The 13285-nt window shown below is 42.6% G+C and overlaps 1 protein-coding gene across 1 annotated transcript; it reads left to right on the plus strand.

Moving 5' to 3' along the window:
• The first annotated feature begins 1857 nt into the window (after positions 1-1857).
• Positions 1858-12563, plus strand: tent4a (terminal nucleotidyltransferase 4A). Its single transcript, XM_030789377.1, has 14 exons — positions 1858-2045; positions 2112-2684; positions 4605-4728; positions 6007-6053; positions 6935-7055; positions 7292-7399; positions 8186-8314; positions 8856-9069; positions 9519-9645; positions 9801-9907; positions 10553-10734; positions 10910-11056; positions 11187-11342; positions 12353-12563. Exons 1-14 carry the CDS (start codon positions 1858-1860, stop codon positions 12497-12499), a joined length of 2370 nt encoding a protein of 789 aa, XP_030645237.1. The 3' UTR covers positions 12500-12563.
• Positions 12564-13285: the final 722 nt, after the last annotated feature.

A 13285-nucleotide genomic window follows, 5' to 3' on the forward strand; every position in this document is an offset into this window, starting at 1 on the left:
CTGAGTGCGCCAGTGGTGAGCAATCTGTCAACATTGCCCAAATGTTCCTAGTGAAGTAACCTAAGCCATAGGTATGGATGTGCACAAATGCCTTTATTGACTGTCGCACACATATACGCACACATACATGCACTGGTAAGAGGGGTAAATGCCTCTCTCAGTGTGTCCAAGGATTTGAAAGATTGCAGGGCATGTAGCAACCATGTTTTCATTCAAACGTGCCTCGAATGTTAACACGGCTGTGAGACCAAACATTCACTGTGCTCTCTGATGTATGCACCCCCAATAACCAATGAAAAAATCACAGGCGCTCATATCTGGACGTCGTTATTTCGCGTTCAGTCTTTCTCATATGTGTGCAGCTTTGACTGTGCTGTGACTGATGATGTGTCCTTGATTTCCTTCATACGGACAAACCCAACAGAGAAAGCCCAGGGCTTTACTGACACACCAACATGGTCTTTGCTTTAAGGGGTTTCCCTGATCATGTCACATGCTGCACGTGAGAGAGGAGTGAAGAGGCAGTTACGTAATGAGAGGAGGAGGTGCCGTAGCATAGGCTTTCTCTGTTTCTGCTCCTCCACGCTCCAGCAAACTCCATGATGATTTATTAGACCATATGATGGCCTTTTCAAATGAATATTTTAAAAGAGTGAATATAATTCAACCTTTTGGCCTGCTTTCTTTTTTTTAATATAGTGAGTGTATCAGGTTATCTTGGTTTATCAGGGTGGGGATTGGGGTGAAAGGTTTGTAGCATTGAGAAATTGCAGATCTCTCTGACATTGTGATGTTGAGAAGAAAGGTTGTATTAGGACTACACGACTAACACAACAGGAACATATGCAGCAGCTGCTTTCTTTCTCTGGTTAGGACTTGATGGGTTGATAATCTAGAAAATTTTACGTGTTGGTTTCTTTCAGTCATTTCCATTTTTGGCCAAATACAGGAAATATAAATGGGCGAGCTGCTTTTGATTACAGTCCTCAGTTCACGTTCATATACATGTCAAGCCATTCATGCATCAGGTTATCATTCATTTTGTGTCATTTAATGATCGTTTTCGGTCGAGAAGCAGATGTGCCCTTGTAACCGTCTCAATCCCATCACAATGAATGACGGCGATAGTTGGAGGTGTGTTCGCTCCGCGGTAAAGGTGAAGGACAGGGCAAGCTAGTTCTATAATCATTATTATGACATGCGTGTTACTTTCCTCTGTAAATCTCTGTAATGCGTGACTGTACTCAAGAATTTACTCAAATTCATGGTACCGTCAGTCAAATGTCATAATGTTGTCGCCCATTTGCCTGTCAAAGATTACTATCGAACTCATTGTTCATTCTCGACCTTTTTCTCGAACTACCTAGTGGACACAATTACGCTTCATACCACTATGGGTGTCATCCCTTGAAATAGATCTCGAGGCCGAACTGTATGTATTATAACGATATGAAAAATTATTTGTGGTTACACTACATTGTGTGTATACTATATGTTGAGAGTGGGGCTTCTGTACTGGAAGGGTGGAGCCGCTGAGCGCTTTAGAGAGTGTGCTTGCCTGATTTCAAACGGGGGTGTGTGCACAGGCCGATGTTTAAAAATCCTGTACACATGCGTATTAGATTTCGGGGTTCAAGGGAATAGGTACGCCATATTGGAATCACTGTAAAGCTAACAGTTTACAGCTAGCCGTTAAAAGGACCACTAAATGATCCCCGTTTGTTTTCCGCGTTTAGCACTTCACTATTGTCTTTATTATTTTCAATTTCGGACAAGTTGTCTGGTCCAGAATCGAGAGTAATCGGAACGGGGAAACACGTTGATTTGCTTGAGGAGGTCGTTTAAAAAGATAGTTGAATGGATCCGAGGGTTGCTTGGATTCAGCCGGAACAGACAGGACCAGCAAACACTTTATGGATGCATGTCTGGGGAACATCTCAGGAAATCGGAGGAAAGACCGGTCAGCACCATAACCATCATCACAACTTCTGTGTCAATTCTCCGGCTTTTGATATTTTAAAAAATGTAACCGTTGCAGCAGCAGCATCCCGTAAAGGCATATGCAGCAGCAATAGTAGCGATCCTGCTGCTGCTTCAAGCAGCCATCAAACCAATGCAAATAGCACCAACACCCGAAACAGCACTGGCTTTGTAACTTTACCAAACGGTAGTACTCAGAACTCTATTTGCTCATCTATTAACGCAAACGGAGTGAAAGTCGGCGCAGACGAGGGGAAAATGCCCCAGAAGACGGTATCTGTTTCTTCCTCGTCCTCCGTGGAATCAGGGGCGGACAGTCCATCTTCCAGTTGCTCTTCAAGCAGGACTACAACCGCTAACATTGTCACTGGAAATATAAATAAACTCGCTGGAGGTGCCAATTTGTTTTGTAGTTTTAGTGAGAATATTTTGAATAATGTCAACCATCATCATCATCCCCATCCAAGGCATTTCCATCAGGAGCAACAGTACGGTATCCACCAAAATTGCAACAAGCGCCACCCGTTTCATCCGGCTGCGATTCATAATCACCACAATCACCACCACCATTCTGGCCGAAGGAAAAGTGACAACAAAGCGAGCACCTATGGCATAAACTATCTCCTCTCCAACTATAGTAATGGTAATTATTTACACTCCGGAACGCCGTGGAAGACAAGAAAATACAATGTCGGAGTGCACGGGTGAGTTGAGATTCAGTGCGTTCGGCGAGTTTTCGAATGCCACGACCAGTTTCATAGTAATTGTATGTGAATTTTACTATCCCGTATGTTGCATTACATTACGAAGTGCAACATAGTTCTGTTGAACTCTTAATCAATCCACAGACTGAATGAGCGTCACGCCTCTTACGTTTAAGAGACTTGATGTGATGGGCCAGGGTGAGCAGTGATTCAGCCTATCAAGCTAGCTTGCTAATGTTGTAGCTCACATTAGCCTGCGATATCTTGAATATACAATTTATTCTATTTGATTGATAATTGCCAACTTCATAAGTAAACTGGTGGACGTCATTCCAGTGGGAGTGTTCTGCAGCCAGTGGAATTTACGTCCACTCAATGAATCACATTCATATCCTAGGGAGATCAGTTTTCGAAACTTAGCCAGCATTCGCTACCTAATCTTAAACAGTATAGTAATTTTGGAGTGTTAATGTCAGCATGGGGAGAGAAGGCATTTACAGTAAACGTACTTTTGTGACTTTAAAAATCCATTTTCCTCGTACTTATGAAGTCTTACTGTTTCAGGTCTAACTGTTGCTCAACACAGCTCATCGTCCAACTTCTCTAGAATAAAGAATCTAGTTCGCTCGCTGACAATATGGGTTTTTGGCAAAGAATAACGTACAGGATATGTGTAAATTATTCCCCGAGTGGCGTATGTGTTCCTCTTGAATTTGGTTAGTTTAAACTCTGCTGATCAGCATAGTTGAGTTCTCGCTTTTTGTAACCGACCTCTTGTCAGTTATCTAACGTTTGTATGAAACAGCAAACTATTACGCTACAAGATAGATTCTGAAATGAAAAAACAAAGCTGTTCCACTAACTACAGATAGAAGTTGTCTCCTTTTTAATTTTAGAAGATGATACATTTGAAAATTCCTCCTCACTAAATTAAACGTCATCGCATGCATGTGGGTCATTTCGTAACGCTGCAAATCTTACGGTCGTTGGAAGTGCAAAATCTGTTGCATGAACTTGTGATATTTGCAGTGGTTGGTTGCACCCATCTGGAAATTTTCTGTGAAGGAATTCGGAGTTCAGAGAGAGCCGTTTTAAGCTGTAACTTCCAGTTTCAGCCTACACATTTCCTCACACATACGTAATTTTGAATGTTATTGTTTTGCAGCGACAATTTGTGTAGCTATTGAGTCTGAGGTAACGTAATGTCAGAAGTTTTCCAAAAAAAAAAAAATGTTGGATCCAAGTTTTTTGTTTTTTTTGACTGTCAGCCTCATAGTTACTTTAAACCAGCGATGCTACTAAATGTCTTTTTAAAATGAAGTCAGTGTAATATAGAGTAGTGCCTAGACAAATGGAATTATGCAAAATATGCTCGAAAGAACTCTCTTAATTTATTTGTCTAGTTTCAGTGTTTTCTGGGGTTCAAATCCATGTTCTTTTCTCCTTAGTCGTAGAAAAAGTAATTGTAAAACATATTTCTGAGTTCTTCCATCTTGACTGGCCACGATGAATTGCAGGTGTTCTCTGATTAGCTGTGGAGCGTTTTGTTACTGTCAGCAGAGTTAGAGGAAGCAAAGGGAAATGACAGCACCATCATAAATGAAAGACAGAAGAACGTTTTCTCGATAATTCCTCAACAGAATTAATACACTGGATGTACTCTAGCATAGGAGTTTAACTTATACAATGTAGCAGTGAAATAACTTCGTTCTCCAACTACTTGGTTCTTACTAATACATTTATTGTCACGTATTTGAACCATTTTGAATTAGTCGACTGCATTTCTTCTCTGTTATTCTAAATTTTGGCAGTAAACCGTAGTACCTTTTATGTCTCCCCTTTAACTATACCAGTCACCTTTGTGACCCCTTGTGACTGTCTTACCCTTCACCTTCATTCATTTTTTTCCCCTCTCCCTAGGCTACATGAAGAGATTATAGACTTCTATAACTTTATGTCTCCTCGGCCAGAAGAGGCAGCCATGAGGAAAGAGGTGGTCCACAGAATAGAGATGATCATTAAGGAACTCTGGCCAAGCGCTGATGTGAGTTTGATCTGAACGTTTTTGATATACATACATGAGCATATAGACAGGCAAATAATAGCAAACAGTCACAACTCATAGAACGTCTTATGTAGCTACAACACAGGTTAAAATCACCTCTCGCAATCACGTATTACAGTCATTCGTATGCAGAAGGGCAGGCTCACGCATTCACAGATGGACGGACGATCTAATCAGAATTTCCAAGCCAATGACACAAAGCATGTTTGCCAGGATATTTATAGAGATGAGACCAAAAGATATTTGAAATTAAAGATCACTGTGGATAGTTTTAGATATTCGCTTTTTATTATACATGTTTTTTGAACAAGGCGCTCAGACTCTGATAACCATGCTTGATGAAAATGTCATTGGCTTTGTTTCTTGAAACATTGTGAAATGTTGGGTTTCTTTTGCATTTTGGAAGTGTGGCTTTTTTTTATGGGCTTGCCTTATGTGTAGGAGAATCAAGTAACTTGTGATATTATTGAATGAATATAACTGTTAAAGTTTTCTCAACTTATTAGTTGACTCTCTTTGATAAGTTAACGTCAGGCAACAAATAAGCCAAAATTACTACAAAACTGGAGTTGAAGTCACATGACTCATAACATAGAAATACGAAGTCATAGCTATTATTACCAAGCGCTGTAACCTTTAGCATCTGCAAGACAGTGTCTTATAGGAGCTGCTGGTGTTGAGCATACATGTATTGTAGAGTACTTTACGGCAAATATAGCCTTCCCATGTAAATCACCAGAAAATGTGTTGAGGGTCATATAAAAATGTAAAACAGACTTATCTGTATGCCACTCATCATACAAGAAATGAACACAGCTTTGTACTTGAGTGTTCAAAAATCTTACAGTTCAGCTATTCATCACAGTTCTGCACTGTCTGTGTAACTGCTCATATATGTGAATTAACAAAATTATAATTGCCTGTTAAGTGAATGACTATTAATGGTCAACCATGGGAGGTGGCCGCTCTTGTGTTTAGCGTATGACCATTTGAATGCTTCCCTTGGGGCCCTGAGTCTTTCTATGTGTCTTATGTTGTATCAGTAGAAGCCTAAAAACAATACTTTAGTACCTTTTGTGCTAATAATGCATTTGAAGGATTTTGTACCTTTAAGATTTCACACTTATAGAATCAGTCTCATTATCTGTCCTGTTAGGAGTGTTCTGAGTATTAAACAAAGATGTTCATCAGACAAAAAAAAAAAAAAATCAAATCAGTTGCCAAAATTTAAGCTTAGATGTTGCCTTCTCTCTGCAGGTTCAAATTTTTGGCAGCTTTAGCACTGGGCTTTACCTCCCTACCAGGTAAGTCATCACGGTGAAATAATGTAATGCACACACACAGGTATTGATAGGATGAGAGGATGGCCTGGGGAGTGTAAAATGACCTGGTCACTGTGTAATGGGAACAGTATTGATGTGCTGGCTTTTCAAGATGGAATACTTTTTTTTTTTTTTTTCAAGCCAAAAAGACTCTGGTATTGAAAGTCTTTTTTTAGGTAAAGAAATGCTGCCAAGCTTGAGAGTAAGCATTGAATCGTGTAAATGACTTAAAGTGGAGGGGATGTTGGAAATATGCATTCATTTAAGAATGAATATTTAGGGCTCTAGGTTTAGCATCGTATACAAATATATATATAATTGACTGTTAATTAACTGTGTGTTTAGAAGACTGCTGCTAAAAGCTGAGACACAGAGAAGTAGTGGTTTCTCTCTCTTCTTTTGGAGGCACACACATATTTCACAAGCAGATGGAAAAAGGAGATTGTGTGTTGGGAAATGAGTGTAATCTAGACAAAAGGATGATCTTTTTCTGTTGTTGTTGTTTGTCAGGGGCATTTGTACATCTTCATAAGAGGAACCCGTAGCTATTTGAATATCATCTGTGATATTTTTGACACACAGGAAAAACTTTGCTATAACCCTCCCTCCCCCGTCCACTTCCTTCCATTGTTTTTAAGAATGCTATTGTTAGCCTCGGAACACAGAGTGGGAAAAAAATACTCAAACCGTATCACATTTATAAAAATCATTCGAGTCTCCCGCGGTAAACAGGTTATTGATGCAATAAAAAGTTTTGATAAATAACTTGTGTCATCTCTCTAAGCTATTGACTGTGTTTTTGAATAAGTGTTGTGTTGAGAGGTTTCTCAGAGAGGTTTGTTCGGGGGTCTTTTTCGATGCAGTGACATTGACCTGGTAGTGTTGGGGAAATGGGAAAGACCCCCCCTGCAGCAGCTGGAGCAGGCCCTCCGCAAACACAATGTGGCCGAGCCGCACTCCATCAAAGTACTTGACAAAGCTACGGTGGGTAAAAAAAACAAAAAACAAAACTGCTCGTCACATATGAAGTTTCAACAGCGTCCTGCTGTTTGTGATTTTAAAACTTGTTATTGCTCATTCTCATGGCTTGGGTTTGCCTAAGGAAGCATTTTTACCTGGGATCTTAAAGATGAGGCTGGATATCTTTTATTCGGTCTCGGTTTTCGGGACGCTCGTGACGCTTAGGTGGGAGCGTAACGTTCGTTTTTCGATTGTTGAAGGTACCGATCATCAAGCTGACGGATCAGGAGACGGAGGTGAAAGTGGACATCAGCTTTAACGTGGAGACTGGTGTCAAAGCCGCACGCTTCATCAAGGATTACGTGAAGGTAAATCTCAACATCCCTTCCGTAATCCTCTCAGGTGATCCAAAACTATGCATCCCCCCCCCCCCCCCCCCCCCCCCCAACACCGAGGGGAAAAAACTGAATCAGAAATCAATCCATGGGAAATTACTGGGTCACTTTTTTTTTTCTTTTTTTTTACTCACCAGTATCTTTTGTTTATTTTGAATCTTGAAATCTTCTAAAATACATATCCATCCACAATAATCCAGACCTGACCACATTTAATCTGGATGCCCTTTGGAAGTTTTGTTAAAGATGTTTACGTTGGCACAACTGTACTTGTTGCTTTGGCTTTGGGCGGTACATGGCTGTGGAAGGAGTACAGATCTGTCAGTAAACTCTCAAGTCTGTTCAGAGAACGGGACATTTCACATTTAAGTCATGTGCACACTTGTCATAATACCTAGCAGACACATTTGACGGTGAGTCAACTTAATCCTCCCTTCTCGATTTCCCTGGAGGAGGAAAAAAAGTGTTGAAAGATAAGGATATGATCGGTACAACAGAAGTTTTTCCACCGGAGGACTCTGATTTTAAGTCACACCTCCAGGGCACGCTTGATTACATGAATCTAGCTGAAAAGGAAAAAAAAAAAAGAAAGAAAGAAATGATATTTGGAACGTTAAGCTTTCACATACCAGATGATACTTTTTTTTTTCATTCCTCAGATTGATTTATTGCTGTGATTAAATAACAGTGCATCATTAACGTTTTTTACGAGGCTTTGGAAACTTCATCAGTTACGACGTGAATTTTGTCTCTGTGCAGAGGTACCCTGTGCTGCCTTACTTGATCTTCGTGCTGAAGCAGTTCCTGTTACAGAGGGATCTGAACGAGGTGTTTACCGGAGGCATCAGCTCTTACAGCCTCATTTTAATGGTCATCAGTTTCCTACAGGTGAGAAGCCACGCCCCCCTCCCCCTCCCACACACACACACACACACACGCCCACCCCAAACCGCTCAAGCTCATAAACCCTGTTATGATCTGTCAAAGAGCTGGGGGGTGTTTTGCAGAGCACAGCTTGTCGATTTGGCAGATAATTCAGCCAAACGGGAGTTGTCCAATAGGAGAGTAGGTAAAGAGCATTCTTACTGGACTGGTTTAGTGTTTTGGCTCAAGTTAACGGAGAAACACCGTTTCGTGGAATAACCCTTCTGCTTAATGTCACACACTGCCTCAGAAAGTTAGGACCATTACGGGAGGGAAAAAATCTCCCTCTACTTAATGAGACGACATAAATCCTCTTTGGACGAATCAACCGTTTAAAAAGGATTCCCTGAAGGTTGAACAGACGTAGTGAATATGATGTTTTTTTTCCCCCCTGCCCTGACTCTGTATCTGTGTCTAGACACATTTGCGGACTGTTACTTCAGATGCGTTATTTGAACGGGGTCTGTTTGTCTTAACATGTCTCAAACTTTTCCCTTTCCGGCAGCTACACCCGCGGATTGACGCCCGAAGCCCCAACATAAACCTGGGTATCCTGCTCATTGAGTTCTTCGAGCTTTATGGCAGACATTTTAACTACCTGAAGACTGGCATCAGAATAAAAAATGGAGGAGCGTACATAGCCAAGGAAGACATAATGAAAGCCATGAGCAATGGCTACAGGCCTTCCATGCTGTGTATTGAGGACCCACTTTTACCAGGTGAGTGCTTTTTTTAAACACACACACACACACACACACAGAAGCACCATTTGAACAGTTCAGTTTCTCTCAAGACTGCACTGTTCTGTCCATTCTACCATTCAGCTAAATGTGCTCATAGCTCAGATTGTAACTGAAAGGTGAACACGGGCATGGAAATGTATTTACCCTAACAGTGGCAAATCCACGGTTCCTGTTCAGCTCACTTTGTCCTCGGCGGTGCCACGAGAGCCACCGGCTTCGGCCGAAATCTTCTCTCGTCTATGTCCAGTTAATGACTCGACCCTGGTGTTTGTTTTCCCTCGTCCTTTCTGGCTAAGACCTGCTGTTTGTGTCAGGCTGCTGTAGGAGGCCAGTGTGCGTAGTCAAAGTGCAGCGTACAGTGATGGCGGATGAACCGCGGTTTGTCGGGTTGGTTCAGTAATGTCCGTTTGTGGGTGTTCTGACAGGTAACGACGTGGGAAGGAGTTCGTACGGCGCCATGCAGGTGAAACAAGCGTTCGACTACGCCTACATCGTGCTAAGCCACGCCGTCTCGCCCCTCGCTCGCTCTTATCCCAACAAAGACGCCGACAGGTGAGTTAGACCCCGCACGAACGTACGCTCAACCCCGCAACTTCACGCCTCAGCTCAGACGCACACGTGAGCACAGACACACGCGCATGGGTACACACACATACACACACTGTGAGCGACTGCTCTATTCTTCGTCTCGTGGTTTTTTTTTCCAGCACTTTGGGACGCATCATCAAAGTCACACAGGATGTCATCGATTACAGGGAGTGGATTAAACAGAAGTGGGGTGGACGGCATCATAGCCGCGCTGAGAGAAACGGAGGTGAGTGAATAATATCCCCGTTCCGGCACCGCGCTGCTACACCGCTCTCTACTCAGGTGTACGCGTTAGGGTTTAGCTGTTGTCTGCTTTTAATGTGGATGTCTGGTAGTGAGGGGACAGTGGTTTTACCAGTGATTACGGCTGTGAAAATACCACCCGTCTCTGCTTTTTTTTTCTCGCTCTCCCGCTCTCTTTCTGGCTCTACGCGTCTCTCCCGCTCTCTTTCACGGCCGTACGTTACTCTGCTCTCGCCTTTCAGCCGCTTATTTCATCATTAATCAGCTGAGATATGACAAATGGGTTTTATTCGACTGAAGCGTTGGCTTTTTAATGAGGTATTTGACCTTTAGAACACAGGCCATGAGACATCTCAAGACAATCTGGATTCCCACTCCACTTCCCTCCCTATAATGATATAGCCTAGCCCATCTAGCCCTGAACTTCATAAAGAGAGCAGATGGCAGGGGAGCTGTAACTCACATGAGTGCCACGCAAATACAGTATACATATGATATTTGGTTTATAATAGGGGTGGGATGTGTGAAAGTAATATTTACCAGTATGAAGCACTGAAAGATGTTGACAAATTACACTCATTAATGTGTGTGTGTGTGTGTGTGTGTGTGTGTGTGTGTGTACCTGCAGGTGTGGTCCATAAGGAGCTGGTTGAACAGAGTGATCCTAAGGGTCTTTTGGGTGTGAGTGCAGAGGAACAACAGCAGAGAGATTCAGTGTCTCCACACAGTGCGGATTCTCCCATGTCTCTGTCCAGCCCTCAGCAGCACTCTTCAGCATCCTCCTCATCCTCACTGTCGGGCAGCGATATCGTAAGGCTCTCTCTCTCTCTCTCTCTCTCTCTTTCTCTTTTTTTTCCCTCTCTCTCTCTGTTTCTTCCTCTCTGGCTGCCCCCTCTCTCTACCATCTCTCTTTTTTTTTTTTCCCCCCAGTCCTTTTTTTTTTTTTTTTTTTTTTTTTTTTAAAAACAGTCTTTTCTCTTTGCAGGACTCTGACTCCACTCCGTGTGTAGCTCCAGCGGTGCCGGCGTACCCGCTGCAGACCCTGGCGCTGAGTACGCTGCCGCCCACTCTGCAGATGGGCACCACTAAGGCCAACCTCACCGCACAGCTCACCATGCCTCCTGCCTCTCAGGTTAGCTCAGGGGATACGAAGGGGTCTTACAAAGAGCTTTACGCGCCCCCCCCCCCCCGGTTTTCCTCACCTCATTTAAAAAGACAAAAACAACAACAAAAAAAAAAACCTCTCCTCTCTTCTCCTTCAGGCTAGAGTGTCTATACCAGGGAGTCTCCCTCTACACGCTCTACCTGGCAGACAGGTTTGTATGGCAGACGGACCACCCCCCTATCTCCACATGCCCCCCCATGCAGTCCCCACTGCCCCCCCCAGCCCCCTGCCCAGTCCCCACATCCACCACAAGGTAGGAGCTGGCTTCCACGCACTCTCACTCTCACGTCTGAAGCTAGTCTTGCATCTCTCTCCCTCTCTCTCTCTCTCTCTCTCTCTCTCTCTCTCTCTCTCTCCCTCTCCCTCTCCCTCTCCCTCCCCCCTCATCCTTTTCTTCAACTTCAACTTTAGTTTGTCTGTCTGTGAAGTGTTTTTAATATGTTAGGCCAGTTCTGTATTATCAGAAGGTTGATGGGACCTTTTACATCAGACAGCTTTGTGAAGGATTCTTCTATCTCTTCTCTCCGGTCTTTTTGAAGTTTATTATCACCACTAATTCACTTCAGTACTGTTTGACTGTTAACAGACAGGCGACGTAGACACATGGTCAATCATTTTGGGATCTTGTGTTCATTTTTCATTCTTTACTGTGCATTTTTTTTCACTCTTTACATTTGCAAACACCTCAGTTAGCTGCCCCTGTTTGATTTAGTGTGCTGACTAAGGTCATAGTTGAAGTGGTTTTCCAGCTCGTAGTTGAATGCCTTCAGCAGTGGACAGAGAATGACTGTTTTCACACAGTGGTATCTCAAGAGTAGATGAAATGGCAGAGAACAATGTTATGCTTGAAAAAAAAACAAACACTTTTTTTTAATATTTTTCAAAATATTGGATTCTGACAGTGTTTGGAAAGATTGTGCGGGTATTGTCTGGTCACGTGAATGAACTGTAATTATAATTATTTTACTTGGTCATTCTCTTGAGCAACAGTAATGTCAACCAGTTGTTTGAATCTAGGTCTTAATTATCATTCAATCATATATTTGTTTTGATCAAGTTTAATACGCTGTACTTTTATACTGAAAGTATGGATATTTTCTGGAGATTTAGGTGATGGGTTTTGTTTTCTCCTTCACTATCTTGTAAATTTATGACATTTCGGGGGGGGAAAAAATTAATCGGATTAAGACATTAAAACTACCGTTGTCCTGTAGTTCGTATACTGAAAGCACTCTCTCCATCTCTCACCTGTGTTTCCTGTAGACTGGTCCTAAGTTCCCCGTAAAGGGATTTCACAATCCAGCCGTCATTCACAGTCCGGTCCTGGCCAACCGCTCTCACATCCAGTATAACCGCAACACGTGGCGTCGCAGAAAGAGGGACAGTCTACCAGCCAGCGTCAGCAGATAAACGTCACACTCCTCCTCCACCTCCTCCTTTTTCCTTCTTTCTTTTTCCTGCTCCTCCCGGCTCTGTATGAAAAAGCTGAAAACACCCAGTGAGTGGTCCTCCTCCGGGCGGGCGGAGGCCAGAGAGACCAGCGTATTCTAACAGCTCTTCACTCAACAGCTGTGGTGTTGGTGGTGCTATGTTCAGTCTGCCATCGAATCTCTGCATGGTTTTTTTTTTTTTTTTTTTGTTTTATCCGGACCGTGCCCTGAGGGAGCTTCTGGAACGGACCCGTTCGGTGATCAGTTCCGATGCTCCCGATTCATGACATTTTCTTTTTTTGTTGTTGTTGTTGCATTTAGGAGTACCAACTGCTTTTTTTTTTTTTTTTTTTTAATGTTTTCTGCTCTATTCACCTGTTTTGGGGTCAAACGGGGACACCATTCACAGGTGGGACGAACTGAATTCAGTGAATTGTGAGGGATATGGTCATTTGTTAAAACTAATGGGAAAGGGGTTGTGTTGCATAGGTGATGGTCACTTCTGTGTGTGTATCTATGTGTATGTGTGCATGAGCGTGCGTGTGCGTGCGTGTTTGGACGCTGGCTTAAAAACCCTGCAGCTAAGCTGCTTCCAGGATCCCTGCGATATCCAGCGTAATCGAGGAACAAGCCGTCATTTGTGCAATAACCTCTTAATTTGTATATTTTTTTCCGCTGTGGAAAAGAAATGTCGTATTTAATTTTCTTATGGATGTATCCACATTTCTTTTTAATGTTTTTATTTTTGTAGTGGTTTTAATTTTGT

The sequence above is a fragment of the Chanos chanos genome, chromosome 12 (genome assembly GCF_902362185.1).
Source record: "Chanos chanos chromosome 12, fChaCha1.1, whole genome shotgun sequence".
NCBI classification, from domain to species: domain Eukaryota; kingdom Metazoa; phylum Chordata; class Actinopteri; order Gonorynchiformes; family Chanidae; genus Chanos; species Chanos chanos.

Excerpts from the sequence above, each read along its gene's own strand:
- tent4a (XM_030789377.1), top strand. The coding sequence starts at position 1,858 with ATGGATCCGAGGGTTGCTTGGATTCAGCCGGAACAGACAGGACCAGCA. Across the intron at positions 2,685-4,604 it reads TACAATGTCGGAGTGCACGG|GCTACATGAAGAGATTATAG; the intron begins GTGAGTTGAGAT and ends CCCTCTCCCTAG. Across the intron at positions 8,315-8,855 it reads TGGTCATCAGTTTCCTACAG|CTACACCCGCGGATTGACGC; the intron begins GTGAGAAGCCAC and ends CCTTTCCGGCAG.